This window comes from Molothrus ater, chromosome 3, assembly GCF_012460135.2.
Source record: "Molothrus ater isolate BHLD 08-10-18 breed brown headed cowbird chromosome 3, BPBGC_Mater_1.1, whole genome shotgun sequence".
Taxonomy (NCBI): Eukaryota; Metazoa; Chordata; class Aves; order Passeriformes; family Icteridae; genus Molothrus; species Molothrus ater.
This window is the reverse complement of record NC_050480.2, coordinates 79190745-79214037: the sequence shown is the minus strand read 5'-3', so window position 1 is coordinate 79214037 and position 23293 is coordinate 79190745. Positions and strand designations below refer to the sequence as shown.

Below are 23293 nucleotides of genomic sequence, written 5' to 3'. Positions count from 1 at the left end.
TCAAACAAATTGTTTTCTGTTCAGACATCCTCCATCTACTAGCATTGTCTGTTTTCAAATTACATTTGTCATCTGTCAACACCAAGAAATATTTAAGATTAAACAATGATGAAAAACGAAGAATATGTAAACACAAAATATGTCTCAGTGGAGTATTATTTTAATGAGCTTTAGATATTTCAAAAGGCTGGCAAAAATTCCCAAATAAGTCATCTTCTCACCTGAAAATAAAACCATGGTTAGAGAATTCAAATACTGAAATGTCATGATACAACTAGAATTATGGTATATATGCATGACTACAAAAAAACCCCTCAACAGTAGCATTCCTGTAAAGGCAAAGTAAAATAAATTTTAGAATGGAAACTTACTTGTGCATATTTTCCACTCCTATTATGATCATGATATAGTAGGAAATTCCACTTTGTATAACAAAATGTAAGGCATACCTGGGGGAAAAAAAAAGTAAACCCTCATAGCATTTTCTTTAATGACAATCAACTGCACACATTTATTGTGAGATTAAAGAGGTTCAAAGTTTAAAGCCACCACTGCTCCCAAAGAAAAATCCCCTTTTATTCTATTCAGGTTTTCTGTTACCCTTCCTTCTGCTGAGAACTTCTCCCTTTACACAGAGAGCAGTACTGAACAAGACCTAGACAGCTAGCTACAATGCTCCAGCTCAACCAAGAATATTGCAAATGTTGATAATTATTAAAACACAAAGAATATGTCTTATGTCTTCCATTTGGCATTACTTCATGAGTAAGTAACTGTAAACAACACGAAAGTTTTGTGGTTTCATTTCATATTCATCTTTCTACCCATTTACAGCAATAGATAGTCCAGATAAGGCCAACAATTTCTTAGTATCCACAATATAGTAGATTTCCCACTCAACAGAAATGGTGACTGTGTCCAGCCAGTCTCTTTGTCCCAGGCTGTCAGTAACTTTTAAAGGGATGGTGGTGATGGTCACAAAAAAGACACACAAAAAAAGCCCTACACACCAACAAGCCACAGATTTATTTCACAAAGATGCTCTAAGCTCCTCCTTTTGTTTTCCACAGCTTACCACCACAGCTATCCAACAGCACAGCTTTGGGAGTTTGCTTTGGCCTTTGAAGGAGTTATACTTCAGTAAGCTAAAGAGCACTGCCATCAAAGCAGTGCCAGTGAACGGGAAAAGAGCTGATCTTCAGTAACTTGGGGTTTTTTTCATTCTGGTACCTCAAGTGCCCCAGTACCACATGTACATAGGCTCAAGTGACACAACTCATCTAATTTGGGGTTTTTTTTTTTCCCCCGTGAAAAGCAGCCTAAAAAGCAGCAATCATTTTGCTACAGTGATGCTATTTTCTTTCAGCTTATCACCAACAATTTCTTAATTTCACTCCTCCTCTACTAACAAAGAAATGACTTCAAACAAGAAAACCAGTTCTATCCAACTAAAATCCTTCATCCTATCCAGGAGGAACCGAGCCAAAACTTGGATTCAAGGTTATTTACTTGGACATGAATTAACCTTGAAAAATCTTGACTTTTTACAGAAGAGCCAGTCTGTACATGCTCTCCCATGCTTCACTTCTAGTTGGTCTCATTTAGGATAGGACTACCTAAAATTCACGTTTAATATAGTAATTGTCAATTTAAAAAGTATTTACTTCCTTTTCTTATCTGCCAAGCATTAGCAATATCGTATAGCAAAGACAGGCATTAGTGAAATGACAAAAACTTAAGAGGCTTGTTCTTTTACAGAGAAAGGAGACTAAGATATCAAAGCCTAAAAGAGTGTGGACTGACATGGAGTACCATACCAGGATTACAGTCACTGAAAACATTTCTCTTTCAGAGCTGCTAACAATAGCAATATGTTCTTTGATTCAAACATTCAAAGGGATGTATTGAGATACCACAGAGAATAGTGATTTTTAACTACATACAATGGGTACATATCCAGGGCCTTTTATGCTATTTGCTATTATGCAAAGGAATTATTGTTTCTCCTCCTTTCCTCTACCACCCTCACAAGTATTACAAAAGTGACTGAAAACTAACACACTTGAAGATAACATAACTACTACTTAATGTCCTTAAAAGAGTGCAGATTACAAACTACTTCCCACATTTAAATTTGCATGATCTACAAGTTACTACATTTACTAGTAACACTATATAACAAAACAGTAACAGTTTCCTCCTTATTATAGACGTTCATAAATGTTCATCATGTTATAGCAGCACAAACCAAGAGTCACTGAAGATGTTATCAGGGGCTTGTAACCTGTATGCATCCTTGATTTCTTGGAAAGGGGGAACAAAAAAAAACAAACCCTCGAGAAACCTGCTTGTATAACATGTACTTAACCAAAAGGAAAAAGCATTGGCAGAAGTACTAATCTTTAAAGAATGTGTACTTTCAACAACTCAAATTATGTTATTTTTCATAATTTTTAAATAGTATTTAGCTCAGTAATTGCAAAATAGAAATTAACCTCTTAAAAAGAAAACATTTTTTTTTTCCAGGGCATATTGATAGTGAGAAGCTTCCACAAATTTTTATTTATGTCTGTGGGGAGTAGAGGTTGTTTCTTTCCAAAATCTCCCATATCCAAAATTCATATGTGAATATATTAGTAACCCTTTCTAATTACAAGTTACAATTAATGATTTCTGCTTCTAAAGCAATGGAAACAATGTGCTTCTCAAAAAAATCCTCACATAGTACCTCCTCTCTCCCATATCCTCCTCTTTTTCTGTAGTGTTAAGACTGGAAGTCTTTGAGATCAGATCATTCTCCCAAAGCAGAATACCATGGCCACATGTTTAAGAAATGGACTGGCATAGTAGAATTTTATATAAAAGTAAGTCATGCATGTAAATCTAAAGAATAAAGGTTACTGATTTCCTTTCCCAAAATTTAAAAACAAGATATATCAATTAATGTTGGGAGAGTTCTGCAACATGCCTACATAGAGGCCAACACACTCTGCATGTGCAGAGACAGATGCAGGCACACCCTGTGTGCAGTTTCCCACCTGCACAACAGCTTGATTAATCCCCCCTAGCTCACTAATGCTCTATAATAGTCAGCATAAATAAGTCTTTTATACAATTGAAGCCAAGTAAGCACCTTGTTTATAATGCAATAAAATGAAACTGGCACTCAAACCATCTTGGGAAGATGTGAGCCATTTAGTAAGCTATTTTTTGAAGAAAAAAAATCCACCAAGCTAAAGGAATACCCTTTTCTAACTTTACTAACATTCTGTCTTGCTACACTGTGAAAGATCAAGATACGCAAACAGCAGTCACACAAAATATGTGTCTGAAAAACAATCACATCTTCCCTCCCTCCAAATCATTAAAGAAAAAAAAGAAACCATGAAACAGGGCATTTTATACTACTAGGAGTGTCACTAGATATACTTTACAGTTCCAGCAACTCTTCCTTAAAATGTCACATTATATTCAATATTTAGAAAAAGACCCTGAGTTATCTCATGTCATGAGTATTTCTAGGGAATTATCCTAGTCACCACATCTGTGCTGTGCCTCAAGAGAATACCTCTCCAGCAAGTTTACAGAAAAAAAAGCTGTAGAAGTTAAACAAACTGCACCTGCTTCATCTTTCCAAAACCACAGGCAGCCAGTATGGTAGTTACCAGTTTACAGATGACCTTTCAAAATTTGTGGGCCTCATCAGAATATTTAAGCTTATTTCAGTACATTTGCAGCAGCTAAAAACCCCACAGAATTAGGCAATACGGTTCTTCGTAACACAGAAATAAAAATTGACAAGTTCCTGAAAAATGAATTTAAGTGTAACTTACCATCCAAAACAAAAAAGTGCAAGATAAAGGCCCAAGAGTGTTGCAACAACATGTCTTATAAATGGGCTAGTTTTGCTTGAATGAAGGTATGTTCGAAACCAAACAGCCGCGAGCAAGGCAAACAGTTGGCACACTACAAAGTTGACCTGCATAAAAAAAAGAAAAGAAAGAAGAACTCACACAAGTGTGTATTAAAAATTAACAGCAATATCCACACATTTTCAGCAATTTGCAGAACCTGTAGCTTTGCCATGGCTTTTACCACAGCATGTCTAAGAGCTTCTCCCATGAGTCCCTCCCAGGCCAACAAAGCACAAACCAGTGCTCCCCCAAGCAGCTCAGAGGAAAAGATGCATCAAACGTGAAGCAGTATGTGCTTAAATCAAGAAAAGAAAATGTCTTTTGCTGTAGATTTTTTGAATACCAAACCACTATCAACTATTAAATCACCTCTACTCTCCCAGTAATGCGAAGATCTGAGCTGCAGTTTTATTTGCTTTTTTTAAGTGAGCAGGACTCAAAGCTACATATCAGTTCCAAAAATCACTGACAGATCACTATAGATCACTTCAGTAGCCTGTGCAGAAGCAAGGCTCAATGCAGTGCATTTCAGGGCTATGTAATCAGATAAACAGCTTGGTTGTACACTGCATTTTCTTCTTGTACATTCAAGTAGGATAGTTTCGGAAATTCTTCCTCCCTTCAGGCCATTTATTCTTGAAGACAGAAAATTTCTTGCATATTAAATATTTAAAGACATTAGGGCACTGAAAGCAAAAGCAGAATTGAATAAAACTAAATCAGTGAGCACAAAGAATTGTTCTGACTGTGGCCTGAAAAAAATGTAACAGTAAGGGCACAACAAAGAAAGAAACTCCTCAAATACAGCAACCACTACCAAAAGTAGCTTAAGCTACAAAAAGCTGGAAAAATTACTTTATTTAGAAAGTAACATTTCTCACTTCATAGATTTTATTTTTTACTCATATAGAAAACTGCCTAACAATTTTCCATGTCTAATAGAGGTATCCCAAGTCATCACAAGCAACAGCTTGGGAACAACTGCTTCAGGTTCTAAGCACTTCAAGAACAGAAACCTGTATATCCTGCATGCTTCACTGGTTCTCTGCACAACAGTATTTTAGACTCTGTGATGGCACTTAGCTGAAATACATACTTAATCTTAACACCACAGGGTACAATGACAACACTATTTTTATGCTCCTGACAGCAAGTGTAATATTGATGTTTGCAGCAACATAGTGCACACTTGCAGTACCATAATTCACTTTGTCCATTCCTTAATCATTTTTCAACCAAGTTTCAGGCCATAATAGGTAAGGGTCAGAGTATGAAAACATGGTCATTTTTGAAGTAGCAATTAAAACAACTACAGAACTCTCTTTCTTGTAACAACTGAACCACTCCAAAACCCGTAACATCAAGTTCAAGCATTAAGTGCTAGCAGGGAAAGACTCAAAAGGCAGGGCTGTGCTTTTTAATAGGCACAATTCCCTAAATTAAACTGTTCTTTAAAATGTCACGTACAGTTTTCCATCCGTTCTCTTACTACTGCATTTCTATTATGCTTTTAACAGTATTTGAAAAATCCTAAATAAATGAGGAGATATTCTTCCAGGGCATAACTTGACCTGTTTTCTCTCCTTTATAAGCAATGATGCAAATGAAACAGAGTGAGGTTTATTACTCAAGATGATTCTATGCATTTAGTGAAAAAGTTTCATACAAAACAGTCAAATGAACTACTGAAAGGGAAACAAACTGATAATGTTTGAGAAAAGAGGGCAAGAAACAAAAATGAAAACAAAGAAATTATTACTTCAGTACCAACATTTGTATGAATATTTGTTACAGAAATTATGCCATATAACCCACAAAGCATGTTTCTGACCCAAAGAACTCACATCCTAGACAGACCAGAAGGAGAAGGGAGACAGAGAAGGTTGCACATTCACAGATTTGTAGTGAAGCTGAGGTAAAGATACAGAGGGAAGAAATGAGCATGAATACCTGTCCTGAAATGGACACACCTGCATTGCTGGTTTTACTGAATGCCCAGACATTAGTGCTTTGACTGCAATATAATTTACCAACTGGTATCACATGGTGTCCTTCTTTTTCAGATTACTACTAAAAGCAAACTAGCAAGACCCAGGGAAAAAGGAAGGTCATCATCTGTCTCCTACTACTACTGTGAAAAGGGTAGAAGTGCTTGGCACTTCTGACCTGTATCACCAACTCTTTAGGAGCAGACAATAACAAAACAACAAACCTTGAATCTCACAATTCAGGATGAGCCTGCAGGTTTAGGAATGAGTAAAATCCTCACACGAAACACAAAAAGCAAACCTGAGAAAGGATTCAGTTGGTAGGGAGTGAAAAGGTGGTACCTTTCTTGGGCACTTGCTATTTGTTTAGCTATTTACTCAAATGATCCAATCTGTATTTCAAAAACAGTATCCCATTAATTAAAAAACAAACAAAACCTGATAAGAAAAAAAAACCCAAACAAACCAAAGCACCTTCCCCAAGAAGAATATTTTGAGAACAGGAATGAAATGCAGGATAACACACCTTCAGATCAACCCCACAAGCCAACTTCCAGGGATGTGAATTTATTATGTCAGTTTTTTGAACATGAAACTAAGTGACCCAAGCAGCACAAGCCTTTTCCAAAAGCCTTCCTCACAAATGAATCCAAAACTGCCAGTGGATATTTTCAAAGTGCTCTTCCCAAAAAGGGCATAAACATATACAATACTTGGAAATCTAAGGTATCACCACAATAGTCACACACCACCCTGCATTTCTTCTCTACTCTTACCAATCCCATTCTTATCCTTGTCTCAGTGCACCAAAATGCAGATTACAAGGCACCAAGAGTTCTGCTGAACTTGTAAAGCTCCCAAAGCTTTAAATACATATCTGTAAAACCAAGCTATGCAGCAGTTAAGGTTTGAAAGCCATGCAACTTGAGTTTAGCCTTTATACATACCTACTTTTGACTATATTCTTCTGCTGCTTTATTCTATTTTCCCCAGCAGTATTTCTGATTCATTCAGCAAATGGACAATTGCCCAGTTTTTGCCCTCATCCTGTGACCCATTAAATGCTTACCATCTGCATTCTACATTGAATATAAGAACTTTACAAGTTATGCAGCTCTGTCCATAATATGGTAAGACTACATACAATAAATGTAAACTTTGCAATAATTTCCTAAGATCAGTATTCCTATACTAAAGGTGAATGACTGGCACAAAAATTATGAAAGCCCAAAGGGTAAAATAAATGCCCACTAACTTTGGTTGCTTAATTTCAGACACTCAGTGCCTAGTTTTTCAGTCAGTACTTTCTTTTAAAAGAACTTTAACTAGAAATGTGTTTTGAAACTATAAATTCAGCTGCTATTCTGATTATCCAGCATGCCTCTAAATCAGGCCCAAAGTATCTAAAAATACAAGCAAAATTTAAAGTCATCACTACAATCTATTTTTTTTCCCTATTTTTTCTCCAGTTCACAAAACCCCTCTGGTTTACTACTGATTTGCCTTCCAAATCAAGGAAGTCATATGGAAGAGTTTGTGAGCACTGCTGGGCAGTGTTAGAGTCACAGGGCTAATCTTCATCTGACACTTATTCTGATTTTTGAGCATCTGCTATCACAGGTTATATATTCTCTTGGTAAACATCTTGAATACTTGACTACTTACATTTTAAAAGAAAACACAGAATTCCTACAACAAAAATCAAAACTTACCTGTGGCTTTCAGTCCACAGTACTCATTTCTACCACTTGTACTCATTTCCACATGGAAAGAAGTTTCACGCCTTGCCAATACTACAGGAAGTAGAATGAGAAACAGACTCTGTGGGCTCCCCAGTTCCACTGGATGCACTTCCAACTCTAGCAGTGAGATAGTCTGTGCATCTCCACAGTGGTTTAGTTCAGATCAGAGGGGCTCCTGAAGCCTCCCAGTTATCTGCACTTCACATGCTTTGCAAGTGCTGTGCAATGGTGTCTGGATACACAACCCTGATTTCCTTTAAAGTAAACTGAACTAAGTATCTGCTCCAAAAGTAACTGAACATTAAGGTCACAGACTAACCTAGGCAAAAGCAGTATTTCCCAAAATTATAAAAGCACCCATGCTCGATCCTCAATGCCAACCACTTCATCCCACAGAAACACTTCTTTCTGTACTGTACTACTTGGTTTAGTAAACAATGCCAAAATTTTAATTTTCAGGCTTTTCCTAACTCCATGTCCCATCTTAAGCCATGCTGAGCAGTGTGGAATTTACAGACAGCTTCCTTGTATGCACACACTGAGACAGATGAAAAACTTCCCTTCACATACAGAGCCTGCCTTGAAAGAGTGACCAAAATGACCTGGCTGTCTATAGGAATAGACAATAGTAACAGACAGCAAATGAGCAGGAACAAGGACAGAGCTGGACATCACCACCTTGAAAGCTTCCATGAAAACCAGACATTCAACCAAGCAGCGATTTTGTTGGCAAATGTTATATATACAAACTTCAACAACTGGGAATCGTAAACTTATGTACCTTTTGAAAACTTATGTCAAGCTCTTATAACACTGTGAATATGGGCAAAATACAACTTTCTAAATACCATATGACTTGGTCAGATGTGAGCAGAACACCCACAAAGAACAAAGACAACACGTTCCCTAAAGCTGCATGATGCATTCTTTAAACCTAATTGCAATGTGCCTCCATGAGATCACAAAACCTGTTCCAATAAGAAGCTTCAATGTTATAGAAAAAGTTTTTAAAAAAGCCTAACCAAGATCTATTTAAAACTGAGATTTCATGGAGGGAAAAAAAACATCTTGCCATAGAATGGCAAGTTTCACCCTGAGCAGTTACAATTTAGCACATATATAAGAAAACAAACAGAATTTTTTATTCCTCCTCACATACAGGATATCAAAAGCTCAGCCAATGAGAATAACACCTCAAAATCTTACAGAGAGAGCAACATGTAATGGAAAGTTATGTGCACATAAGAATAAAAAAACATACAACTACAATGTAAATTATCATCACTAGTTATTCAGCAATGAATGATGCAAGTGTGTGTTACACATACTAAGCTACTACAGATCCTGCTGTGTGTAGCCTAGCAATTTCAAAATTAAATCCACTATTTTGGTTCAAAACTAGTCATACAAGCACTGCAGTTCATAGGCACAACTCATGCCAAATGTAATAGTAAAACATGAACACAAAATCACAGTTTCAATATTTGGAGTAGCTCTGCAAAATACAAATCCATTATATCATTAACTGTATTAAGCTATCTACATAAGAAACTCCCCATTTGCATGACCTCTGCAAAAGTCAACAGAAAGTATGTAATTTTAAAGAGATTTATTTCAGTATTTTAAAAGAACAAAATGTAATTTATGCCATGCTTTTTATTGATTCCCTCAATACTTTTCCCTTAGCAATTCTCAACATAAAGGAAAAAAAAAGAAAAAGGTCACTGTCACAAGGATTTTCATCATCAAGAGGAAATTCTAACATAACATTGGATTTGAAGACTGCAAGTCTCCAACTTTACAAGACAGACAGCATCTTTAATAAATCATTAAAGAAACTTAAGTTCACATTAAAACAAAATACAGAAGAAAGTTTATTTCTTCCACAAAACTAATTTCAATACATGCAAATTTTATCTACTAATTCAGATTTTAGGCTAAGCTTCCTCTTCATATCAGCTATATTTTAGTATCAAAAGCCAATTGCTGCAGTCAATTGCAGCAGAATCCTCCAGAATCCTGCTACTTCACAGCACAGAAGGCATTTGCCTCATTCAGAAAAGCAGCCAAAGCAGAGAGGGAATTTTATTGATACAGATAATTCCTAACTGGATGGCACAAGTTAATCATACAGGCCCACACTGTACAGCCTACTAACAATCCACTGAAAAGCAGCAACACAATGGTAGCACAGTTTTGCTTACCAGCTATAGTAAGGTACTGAGAGATACCCAAAGAACAACATTTACAACAAAGCACCTCACAAGAGAAACAGTGGTTGAGCAGGTGAAGCACCAAAGATGACCCAGGAATGTTGTATTTTACTCTTTCTGCCAACGACCCACACAAACTCTTGGCAAGTTGCCTTGTCTTGGTGCATCTCTATTTTCTCATTTTTAACAAATTTTTTCCAATAAGAAGAAAAATAAGTATTCAAACCTTTAAAATGCAGTGAATGCCCGTGGCCTCACTACAACACTCTGGATAAATGAAAGCTGATGCGAGGGTTGTGTTTGGGGGGTTGTGTTTTTCTGTGGATTTTTGTCTGTTCGTTCTTTAGTGCATTTTTTTAAGTTATTCCTGAAGAAAAATAAGAAGACACTTCTGTTCTTATTGCTGATGAATTAGGCTTTGAAAAAAGATTACCAGATAGAAGCAGAAGCACTGAAGCCTACCTACCTCAGATCATGTGCAGAGCCTAAACTAACAAGATGCAAGATGCTTTACAGACAGCAGTCAAGAACCTGTGGATACAGCAATTCTGCAGATACAGATTCAGGAGTACCCCTCTTAGCCACACCATGGTACATTTCCCCCCTGGAATTCAGTTTTTCTGAGGTGCAAGATACCAGCATTACTTGTTTCCCTCTACAGTAATTTTTGGCCCTCCCTTCTGCCACAGACAAAGTGATGACCTATGCTTCCTCCTGTATCTGACAGGGCTGCTGAGCAAGGTGCACTAAAGCAGCATTCCTCTTCTCCAGCCTTTAGCCCTTCTTTTCAATATCTATGGCTATTACAGAAAAAATACTTTTCAGGAAAAGAAATAGAATATGAACTACAAAACCACTTTAAAATGAGTTCTTGCAAGAGCTAAGAGATCAAGACAGAATAATGCACATACACCTTATAACCAATAATGCACATACACCTTATAAGACCTTAAAACCGAGGCTTCGATGTTTTTTCTAAATCTGTAGGGTCACTTCAGCAGTAACATTTTAAACACAAACCTCTTCAAGCATGATGTTTGTTGACACATACTTGTCAAAAATTGCCAAACCTTACCACAATTAATGAAGCATCAGTTCTGCCTTGTTCCTTAAAACATCATTATTTTCTTGTTCCTGCTCCAAGTTAAGTCAAAACTATCTCCCTTTCCCACAAAAACAATGAGCTGAGGAATGAAAAACATCTACAAGAGTTCACAAAAAGCTGCTTATAACATACAGGGGAGTTAATGTTTCTCTACAACAACAAGACAGCAGCATGGATGGATATTCTTCTGTCCAATTTCTAACCTTCTTCAAGTATAAAAACAACTTGTACAATTATCCAATAATTGCTTAATGCCAGACAGCTAAGAACTGAAAAGTGAGCATGACTTACTTGAAACCCATGTCAATTTTCCAGCTACTGCCTCAAAGTTGCTGCATTAGTATTACAGGGGAAAAAAAGGAAATAACATTTTTCACACTAAAGCTGAAAAAAGTAATTCCATTACAAGGTTCAAAAATCAAACCACTTGGTAATTTTCTTCAATTTATTGGGAAATGTCAGGAAGATGAGTTCAGAGATACTGGCAAGGGTATTTGATAAAGTTGACAGATACTTAAGTAGTTCAGAGAACCTTTCTTCTCTGAATGATAAGAAACAAGATTCCTCTTGCAACTGAAAGCATCATACATCAGCAAAAAAGCTTTCAAATGTATTTTTTATTCAATTAATACTCTGCCTTACATGATGAAAATATAACTAATTAACACTCCTGCTGTGAAGACTCAACCTTGCTTCATGGGTGAAATGTGAAGAAATGGAGGATAAGCAGCAGTGATTATTTTGAAATCATACCAGCATGGGAGATGTTTGTATTAAAGCACAATGCTCTTTGTAGCAAAGACTGTATTACTGAATGTTTATACAGTATCCAGTGTGAAGGGACACTTACTCAGATGAAAACTCCGAGCACAGCCCTCTAGTATCAGCCACTTCCTTGCGGTGCATGCTCTAACCATTTGTGTTAGTCAGCATCAACATCACTAGCAAATGCTTTTTAACATTGGACACATACACTTCATCTTCCCATTAATTTGTTGGCAGATGAAAGGACTTAACATAAGATCCTAAACATTTTCTTTCCAAGTTGGTTTCATTCCAAAAGATCAAATCCAGTTATGACATAGGTTAGCAATAGTAGTTCTATTTCCAGTATTAACTCCCAGTTTGCAATTTTAAAGTATGCAACACAGAGAGCAAAGCACATCACAGACAACATGATGGAGGCAGTAGTAATCTGGTTTGTGCAATAAATGAGCATCAAATCCAATAAGCTTATTCAAAGAAGGCTTACTTAATCATTACTCAGAATTACTCTAAAATAAACTATATGACTAAAGATGTAAAATGAAATATCAATGTACATTTTATAGTGAGAACAACCAAAACTAATTCATTAAGGATAGGAAGATATTGGCTGAAGGGTGTTGTCTCTGATAGGCGCTTAAGAATTCACTATTAGAGATCACAAGTTGTCAAAAAAGCTATTTATTCATGGGAATACCCAAAATCTAGGATGCAAGTTTGATTCAAAGGTGAAATCAGACTAAGAATGCTGGCTTGGGTGTTTTTGTTTGTGTGTTTTGTTTTCTTCTCTCTTCAGAAACAATAAGGACCTAAACCACTTGCTTCTGTTGAGCAAAAACTGGTTTGGCCAGTTAAGGATTGCAGATCTCAGACTACCAAGGAAAAAGAGTTTACACCATCAGAACATCACAGCCTGGCATTATGTTGGCAAAACACAGCCCCAAACAAAGACCAGCTCAGTTACTGTGCTTTTAAAATCGTGGCTTTTTATGACACACTCACAGTGCACATGCACATAATGAGATGAACTCAAAATCTCTACTCTGTCACATGTATCAGCAGTACACTGACAACAAAATCAGCTGGAAAATAACACAATTTGAAATATTAGAAAGCAGGCATTCTTTATTAAAGTGCTGGACACTTTCAGAGGATATCTTTGCTAATCAAATGCGTGAGTGAAACTTTACAACAGGGTATTTATTCCATCATGATCATACATACTCATTACAGTGTACTTCCTAGCTAATACATAAACATCATTTTTCCTCGAACTAATTTGCATGCATCTGTCTCCTATTGGAAGCCCTTTTAAGGTCCTAAAAGGTTGTCCAAGGGGGTCTCTGGTGGTCATACTCAATGAGTGCCCCAGTATTACAGGTGACCTTTCCTTGAACTTTTTTTGGGAATGAGCTGTTACTTCTTGAGCTAGAGGTTTGTCAAAAAACCCACTATATTCCTCATTATCTGTTTCTCCAATAGTTCCAGCTATGTTTATCATCCTGTGTGCATACTTTTACATTCTTTTATTCTTTTGTTGCTAGTTCATCTTTAAGCTCCATCTAGCAATTCCAGGGGAACTGAAAATGTCTATTCTCTGTCATCTATAAATACAGGGTATTCAAATGTGTATTTGAATGACAAGCTTTTATTTGAAATCCCAGAGAACCACTACATTGTCTGAAATTTGACAAAAACTTCACAAGCTACTCACTTTCCTAGGCATTTAAAAATAAAGCAAAATAACCAACATCTATGGAGGTATCTTTCTCAAATGCAACCAGAAACTGACATTTTCTCAATTAAGATCTTACTTCACTACAGTTATATTCTCCTGGCATGTGAAAAACCGAAATACATCTTAAAATAAGCAATAGTAATTTTCAATTAGCAAGTAGAACAAATATTCCCCATCATTAAAATGCCAGCTTCTTAGTGCTCTCTGTGGGTAGGAAAAAAATAGGAGAGGGCTTCATTACACTCTCCCTTGAACGAACTACTATCCAACACAGTCTGTATTCCTCCATGTCTATTATCTTCCTGCTTTTCCCAGTTCAGGAATCATTCCCATGAGATCAGCCAAGCCTCATCTCCAAGCACCACAACAGCAGCCCTTTAAACATCTACAGTATGCAGCAATCCACACAAGCAATGGACACTACTTTGAGATGTTACATCTTTTCAAATTAATCCAGTTTTTAATAATACTTTAGCAAAATTTAGAATTATACTTCTATATTAAAATATTTTATCTGACCTCTTACATTCAATTCCATTACAGAAAATGATTTGCTAATGTATGCTACAGGTAGACCTTCTACAAACCTCAGCCATTACTGAACTTCTAAAATTCTGCAGATTTGTGATGACCTCAAAATCTTTCTAGCTTTTCCACCACGAAGAATAAAATCCAATTCATTTTAGTCTGGGCCTTCAGTCCAATTTTTCAATGCTTAGTCAATTGAATAATTGGGGTTTTATATATATGTGTGTGTATTTACATATATATGTAAGATTGAGAAGAAGCAGTAGAATCAAGAACATTACTCAGCCAAAAGGCAGGTCAGAAGGGTTAAGAATTACCTGTACAGGTCACATTACTATATAGACTATACCACTGCAGTAATACAACCAGGATGCTCAAAAGCCACATTTCAGAATAAGTACACCTTCTACAGCTTAGGTCATTTTAACTGAAAATAGAAGAAAATGCCAAAATCCCAACTACAGAAAATCCATACTATAGTCAAACCAAAACAGCTTCTTCACCTTTGGATATATTATTCTAGAATAAAAAGCAGAGCTATGGAAGATTTCCTTTGCAAAAGATGGCTCAGTTATCAGAATGATCACTTAAACAAGCAGGCATAATGAGGACTTCTCTAAATTTGCAGAGAAATTTAAATTCTCAAACAGATCTGTTCACTTCAGTGCTAAAAGACTAGCAATGCTGATTCAACTGACATTGAATTTAAAATCCTTCCCAAAGGAAAGAAGGAAAATAAAATATCCATACTGAAGAGCTACATCAACTTTCTTGGTAACTGTGAAGATGCACACATCAAGCAAACAGGTTTTCACTTGGCTATGTGTAGTTGTTCTCACTTTCCAGGAGAAAATACAACTCCAGTCTAGACTCCTAGTTCAAGGGGAACAAGGAAAAAGAAATGAGCACGTTACTCAGGAAAAGTGTGCACATTAGTCAAAATAATAAATGTGAAGAAAGTATTCTGTAATCAAGTCTGCAAAGGATGTATCACAGTGCTTCATTAGGTCAACACAGGAACAGGTAAACAAGAGTGAAAAGTCAACAAATGTCAGGATCACCGAATGATAAAGATGACTCATCTATTTCAGTTTTATTTCTTTCTCAAAACTCCTGCTTAAAGTCAGCATAGTACTCAAGAAAAGGCCCACAGAGAAAAAAGATCTAATAGCTGTGGTACAAGAGATTAACAGCAGAAACCCTCCAGAAACAGAAAGCAACACAGTGGTAACCATGCACTCCATAAAAAGTGACTCTTGCTACCTTCCTTATGCCTTAATCCTTTTTTTCTTTATTAGACTGCTCTTTGAGCACTCCACTATTTCTTTTCAACAAATCCCAGAACTGCAGTATTTTCATAGCAACTCCTGTACCCCATTTTGGATTCAGAAATGGGTTGTACTGCCTGTCATGAGCACAGATGCATGTTCACACACAGCCTCAATGACTTGCATAAGGATGTGAAAAGAATGTGACAAAACAAAGCAGGTGACTATAAGCTGTTCAGGTAAAGAATATTTAGTTTCAATGTTTACTGTAGAAACCTTAGGTGTAACTACATTTGACTTTTTCCACTACTTTACAAAAAACTGAAGAAAAGAGACCCTATGAAAGCATGTGTGAGAGCAAAATTCACTGCTGCTTCTGTAAATATTAAAGAATTAAAGCAGCTCTGTAATTTATATTCACGAACCTGAATAACAAGGATTTATTTTCTTCTTGCACTAAACCAATCACTATCACTATATAAACGGTCCATCTTTTCTAACACTGTAACCCAGTGTTTGTTTTCCTTTCCAACTCTGCTCATGACAGGTTTCACCTCTTCCTTCAAGATAGGCACTGTCTCTTGTCAATTTTTCCTCTTATCCCAACCATTTCATCCTTCTCTTTGTATTTTTCATTGCAGAGTTAACTCTTTACCTAATGTTTGTTAAGTAAGTCAACACCTAACCACTAATAGTAAAACCTGGGAAAGGTGTCACTGTTCAGGACACTCCTGGTGATAGATTCCCTCCCTTCCAAGAGTTCAAATGGAAGTTAAGAAACCATTAAAAACCTGGCTAGCAAATCCAAACAATTCAAAACATCACTGAGAACAGTACATACAGAATGAAGAACAGAACTTTATTTCCACCTTTTTTTTCACCCACTACAGTCTCCATCTATCATCAGATAAGATCATGTTTTGCCATCCACCCTTCATTCTCCTGACTGCTGCTAGCAGCACATAAGGAAAATACCAGGCAAAGTAGGGGCACAATTTCCTTATCCCTACCACTCCCTTGCCTTCAGTGTTTGCATTTTACACACCCTTGAATGCTAATTTTACTCACAGCTGTTCCTTATAAATTTCCTGGGTCATATCTGAAAAATCAGTAACAAGCTGCTCTGGGTTCCACAACCAGACCCTGAGACAGGGGTCTAAGAATCCATGTTGAAAGAAGAAAACTTGGGACACTCTTCACTTTATTCATTTTTCTAGTTTGATAATGCTTCAGTCAAATGTTAGGCCATCTAAATTCTGGACAGTTATACAGGACAAACATTTTGATATCCAGTCCATGTTTGAACAAAAAGGTTTTTATCAGACTAAAACATTTCAGCCCTCAGGAGGCTAATTTATGTTGCCTTGGCAGAAAACAAGAATTATCATCATCTAAAATGATAAGACAGAAGACATCACTAATGCTCAAAATTTTGTGAAATAACAGATCTAACTAGGAGACATACTCAGATACACCCTGCAGGCAAATCAAACACATCATGCTTCTCAGCAAAATTCCCTATCCCACCTCCAAGACTTGCCTTTTCTCCAAACTACAGCTGTGCTCACCTCCAAGACATCAAAATAAAGAAGGAAAAATTGCTAAATTGCTTTCTTACGTGATATGCATGTAAGAAACAAATATTTCATAGATATATACAAGGAAAAAAAATTCCTGTCCATTCTCCTTGAGGGTTTAAAGGTGAAACACAGGCTCAACATACACCAGTGCTTTTATGTGGAAGCGAGTATGTTAAGGGCATGATGAAAGCAACTTGGATACCTGTCTGCACAAGGAAGCATTTGCAGAAAATTATGTAAAGGTACAGTAAGCTGGCTTATGATCACTAAATGAAGGAAGTTTGTGTGGCTTATGATCACTAAATGAAGGAAGTTTGTGTGGCTTATGATCACTAAATGAAGGAAGTTTGTGTGGCTTATGATCACTAAATGAAAGAAGTTTGTGTGGCTTATGATCACTAAATGAAGGAAGTTTGTGTGGCTTATGCAATTCATGTTTAGGAAGACTTGGATTTTTATGTCTATTCTTAATGAAAAAAGTCAGTTTAGATTCTTCGAAGATTGATGGCACCCACGTAGAAAATTGTATTTATTCTACATAAATGAGCAAACTTTAACAAATAAAAGCTAAGACTAGGATTGGGAAAAAAACTAAACAAACAAAAAATCAAGAAAAGTGTGGAAATAGCACAGAACATATTTTCTTCTGTTGAAAATATTTTTACATCCTGGAGTTTAAGTCAAGTGCATAATCATAAGCATGACATTTTCTTCTGTCCACATATCTTCACACATCTATACTGTTAGTAGATGGAGCCACATTCTTCCTTTTCTTATCTAGAAGATAATCACTGAAGTTCAGACCCTATTTCAGGATCTCAAGATCAATCTTTTAGACAACTCACATAAAAAGTTGATGTTCACATATTGTTGTAGCCAGTCTCCTATCTCCCCTGTTCAAGTCTTCCTCTACTACAAATTACCAATTTCTACAACAAATGAAGGGCAGAAATAACCCCTACAATTTCTGTACATTTTCAGTAAAAAAATTTTGCTCCCTCTGGTGGAAGCAGTGAAAGCAATGATTATTCTCTGAACTCCCCTAACCCCACAGTGACCACAAAGCCAAAAAGAAAGCTTTGCTCTCCTAGAATCATTGTCAAAGCAAATTTAAATCTTTCCAGTTTAATGACAGGTAAGCTGACACATCAAGAGAAGTCATTTATCAATAGAAAATCAGCAAGGTAGTGATAGAATTGGAAACAGGCCAAAGTCCAACACATTATTTCTCGGGCTTCACCTTAGAGAAAGAAGAAAGAAGCAGAGGCATAAATATTACACAAGAACAGACAGGAAAAACATAAAGCTAGGTGACAGATGTAACTACAATAAAATAATTCAAATTGCAACCTCAATGCATTAGGCAACATGTGATACTCTTGCAGCCAAGTTTTTATGGTAAACCTTCCCATACTTCTCTTGGGAAGTAGTCCAGGATGGGAAGGACATGGCTACTTTTCTTCCTTCTGTCCCCTGAGAAGGCACAAGGAATATGAAGTACATTAATATTTAGTCACTCATTCATTAACTTTAAGGACCTAATGTGCCACAGCTGTTGACAGAATGCTTCCTTTCCTGAGCAGCCAATTTACGTTCTCCAAGATGTGAAAAGAAACAGTTTTTACCAGGCTTTTCACTCCCAAGCAGTGATTTTTTTTTTCCTACTACAAAATACAGAAGAAAGGTACATTTGTTCTAGGTTCTTGCTGATACCAAGCATCTTCCCTTTCATCAAATGACTGAAAATAACAGAAAAACTGGCCCAAGAAGCCTATAAAGAACAGATTAACTTTTCCAAGTAGCCCTTTAGGTTAACTTGGTGCAAGACAAAACGAGAGCCAAAGCAACGAGTTAACTGCACAATACCTTGTTGGGAGGCACACACAGAAGAAGAAAACAAGTTCTTCTCCATTCCTTTAGCTACCCAGTACTCTAGGTCCAAGAAAAAATGTCCAGCAAGTTGTTAGAGCAACAAAGCTTTTCTTTTGCCACCGCAGCTGGGCACATGGAGAAGACTGCTGTGTCAAATGGCTCTGATGGAGCTCACCCTTCATATTTTGCACTGACCTCCAACTAGCCAATAACCAACACCATTCTCAAAATTCTGTCTCTAGTTCTGCCAAGCATTAAGTACAAAAGCAATCAATTTCTCTCGCACAGAGATGTGGATCTGATTGATTAATCTTAAAGATAGCATCTTCACCTTGAACTTAATTTCTGCTTCTATGCACTCCCAAATAGGGACGGCTCTCCATTCATTTCCTTAAGAACCATAGAGTAAGGCAACACGGACACATGCTACCTCAATTTGTCTTCCAAGAGTTATATGCCTTCGCAGGATAACTAGATAGTAATAGCTTAAATCTAAATCATAATTTAAGCAACATTTTGGATAAAGATTAGTACCTGTTTGTGGTCAAAACTGAAACTGAATGGAGAAAAAAAAAAACCCTACTGATATCCAGCAGTTGAGTGCTGGTATTATACCAGAGTGCCTATTTCAAGCAGCTGCTATATTGGTATGACTGTAGTCATAGTACACATTTAGAGCAAGTAGTAGAAACAATGTACTAACCAAAAACCTTCATTCTTCTATTATTTTTTCAAAGCAGTGCTACATTTTCATTCTGAATATGCTTATAGTATCACCAAATGTCAAGCATAATCCCTGAGCAAACACACCAAAGAGTATCAGAACTTCCTTTTTCTTCCCTGACCTCGTTATCTTCCTTCACTCCCTTTGATTTGATTACACTGAACACAATTCACATTCCTTCTGTATTACAAACTTACTATCAAGATAGAATCTTGAGCTGAGGTTGCAAAAAACTGCTTTTCTTAAACAAGTTTTTTATAGATACGTTCTCCTCAGTGCAGCAAAATTTTGAAGCTCTTCAATTCCTACTCCAGTCACAATCAGTGCTCTTCATACACAACTGGACCTATATTATGTACAGTCTGAAAACAATGTATGTCTGACTTCCAACTGCTTATAACAAACTTTCTAAACTAGCCACCCTCCAATGTGACTACTCCCAAAAGCGCCAACAGAGCTCAAAGTGCAATTCATAAAAACTTCTTGGCTCTACAGGAGCATCTGTTGCAAAACATTCAATACAGGGAAGTTTTCCAGGCTTTGATAAAAAGTAACTTCGTTAGCATCAAAATGTTGTACCACAATTTAAAAACATCTTTAGCAGTAGTCACACCATGTCATAAACAATTAAATTTATGACTATAAATTTACTACTGTGAGTATAAAATTATACACCACCAACATCATGCCATATAGAGACTGTCAACTCTGACGTGTTTTACAGTATCCGGTAGAAGCTGCACATTTTATGGAAATAACCACATGGCAACTGGCAAGAGCAGCTCACCACCTGCAGGCAGGAGGCACCAAGCCACGAGGTGCCATCGATCCCAGCCACAGGTATCATTGCAAGGGGTGCACAGTATCTATTCCATCCCAGCAAGCTCAATTTCAACTTGCCTGTTTTACCAGTTTTCTAGAAGGTACTTTTTCATGTACATCCTTAACCATCCTTCCATTCAAACAAGTGGCTGGGGAATGGGGGAAGAAAAAAGAAGAATGTGTAACTCAGTCACTTCCAAAATACTTTCACTAGGCATGCTCCTTCCTCTGTATTTCATTTCCAGTTACTTCTCTCACTCATCGGGTGTATTTTGTAAAAACAAGCCATCAAAGTCTCCCTCTTCTGAAGCACAGACTGTTTTCCTTGATGTGTTTCTCTCATATGTACATGAATGAAGCATTAAACAAAAATAAAAATTCCTAACATGAAATTTCTTGGTGCTACAAAATTTATATGTATTTATGTATTCCTAAATACATAAATATTCTGTAGACTTCTGAGATCTAGACCACTTCCCCCATAAACAAACATTCTGGTCCAGCTTCAGTGATTAAACTAGGCAAACCTCAGTTTCCCAATCTTATCTTGTAATCTTCTGATATTTTGTGAAGACACCGGGATTAACAGCCTTCAGGAATTTTTATATCACTTGGACAATAGATACCACAGAAACGCTCTGCCTAGAAGCACATAGGAATTCCCAGCAGCATTGTGTGCGGCGCACATTATTTAACACCGCGTGTAAACCCCCCTGGCAGGCGCATCCAGGCGCAGCGCGCTGCTTTGCATTTGCAATTATTTCCCAGCCTTTGCATCCCTTGAACCGATCCCGGCCCCACTCCCAGCTGCGGATCCACATCTGGCCGGCTGACGATGCCAACAAGTTGGGGCGAGGCAGGGCCGGGCAGGGCAGGGTTGGATGCGGGCGGGATGCTGGACCAGCCGGGGCGGGCGCACCTGCCCGCGAAGCGCGGCCGCCGCCCCGGCGCCCCCCCGCCCGCGGGTGCGGAGAGGAGCCGCGGCCGCCCCGCGCTCCGGGCGCCGCCCGCCCCGGCCCGGCCCCGCCGATGGATGGAGGGGCCGCGGGGGGCCGGGGCGGGGCGGCACGGCGCGGAGCGGGGGCGCGGTGCGGTCCCTCCCCGGCGAGCCCGCGCGAGCGGCGGCGGGGCGGGCGCCTCCCCATCCTCACCTGGTCGACGGGCAGGCGCACGGCGTTGCTGAGAGGCTGCAGCAGCGTGGAGCCCGTGGTGCTGGTGGCCATGGCGAGGCCGGGGCGCCGCTCCCCACCCGGGCTCCCGCGGCGGCGGCAACAACAGCGGCGCGAACGGCCCCAGCCCCGCACGGCGCCGTGACAACAAGGGGCGGGCGCGGCTCCGCCGATGACTGGCAGCGCCGCCGGCCAATCGCTGTGCTGCTCCGCCGCGGAGTGACGGGCGGGCTCGCCCAATCCCCGCCCCCCAGCGGGCTGGGCGGGACGAGGCGGTGCCGCGGCCGCCGCTCCGCGCTGAGGGTGGGAGGGAACTGCGCGCACCGCGCAGGTACCGCGCAGGGCCCGGCGCTGTCTCACCCGGTCCCAGCCTGTATTAGGGGACATTCTTCGCAGGACGAGCTATTAGACATTGGAATGGGCTGCCCAGGGCGGTGGTGGAGTCGCCGTCCCTGGGAGTGCTTAAGGAAAGACCGCTCAGTGCTGGTCTAGTTCACTTAGTGGCGTTCGCTCGTAGGCTGGACCCGATGGTCTCGGAGTCTCTTCCTGCCTGACTCTGTGATTCTCAGCGCTGACCTGCGCCTAGGTGCGCGGGGTGAGCGCTGAGGGCGCGGGTGGGTGAAGGATGCGGGCACCTCGTGGGAAACGACACTTCCCTGCGCGGGGTGGGCACGCAGGGACAGCCCGACAGGGAGCGCGGTGCTGGCGGGATGGCTGGCCCAGGTGGCCCCTGAGGACGTGTCTGTCGCTGGGGGTAGCCCAGACCGTGTGGGTGCAGATAACTGTTGAGGTAATGAAGAGCTCAGCCCGTCTGGCTCCCAGCCATCGCCCTTTCTCCCAGACGGGCCCACGGGCCCTCAGCAGCGGCGTACACAGAGCTGGATGAGGGATGGATACACACCGGGCATGAGGGTGGTCTGGAGCCTGCAGAAGTGGCACGAAAAATGGGTAAAGAAATCCTGTTTTTAAAGCCACCCATGAACTTAAGGTAGTCTGTCTATCATGCTGTAAGATACAGTTTTTAGTTTATTATTGGCCTTTCTTAAAACCAGAAACGTGAAATGATAAAAGCACCAGTTATTCAGTGGGTTCAATCTAGCAGTGATGTTTCCTTAAAGAAAGCAAGAAGTGATGTGATGGCCATAGTACTGAATTGTGCACAGCACAACTCTTCCACCTGTCCAGTCAGCATTACCCAGTGTGAAACGAAGCACTTCAGTGAAGGCAGCACTTCAGGGAAGTGCAGAAAACTCTACCAGATGAGCTTATGCTGTAGGCTACTTATTAAGCCATTCTGGTTTAGTGCCCTGCCTGCTATTTACATTAGAACTTTCTATATATATTTTTCCCTATGAAATAACTGAAATATTAATTTTTCTAAAAGACAATATTTTCGTGGTGAAGGAGGTTGCAAAGGAATATTCTGTCTATCTATAAAACTGCTCAAGATCCCTGTGTTTCTTGAGATAAAACTGCAAGTTATTTCTTGCAGTCTATCAAACATTTTTTTATAATTTTTGTATGCTGCACCTCTAAACCACAATACAATCAGAAATTTGCCCTCAACACAAAAAAGTCACCATTTTAAGCATGTAAAAGATAAAATGCATTATCCAATGTTCTGCTAGCAGTCTGAGCGTGTCTGGATTAGTGGCCAGGTGTAGTGATTTACATAGCCATTTAAATTCATGGCTAGTGCTAATTGCTAATAGCAGGAAAATGGAGGTAAGTGTAATTATCTGAAAACACACGTTGTTTCTCTTGCTGAATTGCAGACCACACTCTGTAGTTATGTTTTAGCTTGTGGTAAGGTCTTTTGTCTGAATTTAAAGAGACTGGTTAATAGGTGCAAATAAGTGGTTTTA

At 38.9% G+C, this 23293-nt stretch overlaps 1 protein-coding gene across 1 annotated transcript in view; it reads right to left on the bottom strand.

Moving 5' to 3' along the window:
* MBOAT2 (membrane bound O-acyltransferase domain containing 2) overlaps window positions 1–21562 on the bottom strand; it is a 93661-nt gene extending 72099 nt beyond the window's left edge. The window contains exons 1-3 of the mRNA XM_036380219.1: window positions 21411–21562; window positions 3834–3979; window positions 372–449 (exon numbers count right to left, since the gene is read on the bottom strand). Coding sequence (XP_036236112.1) covers window positions 372–449; window positions 3834–3979; window positions 21411–21482 — 296 coding nt within the window. The 5' untranslated portion in view covers window positions 21483–21562. The remainder of the gene's footprint in view (window positions 1–371; window positions 450–3833; window positions 3980–21410) is intronic.
* Window positions 21563–23293: the final 1731 nt, after the last annotated feature.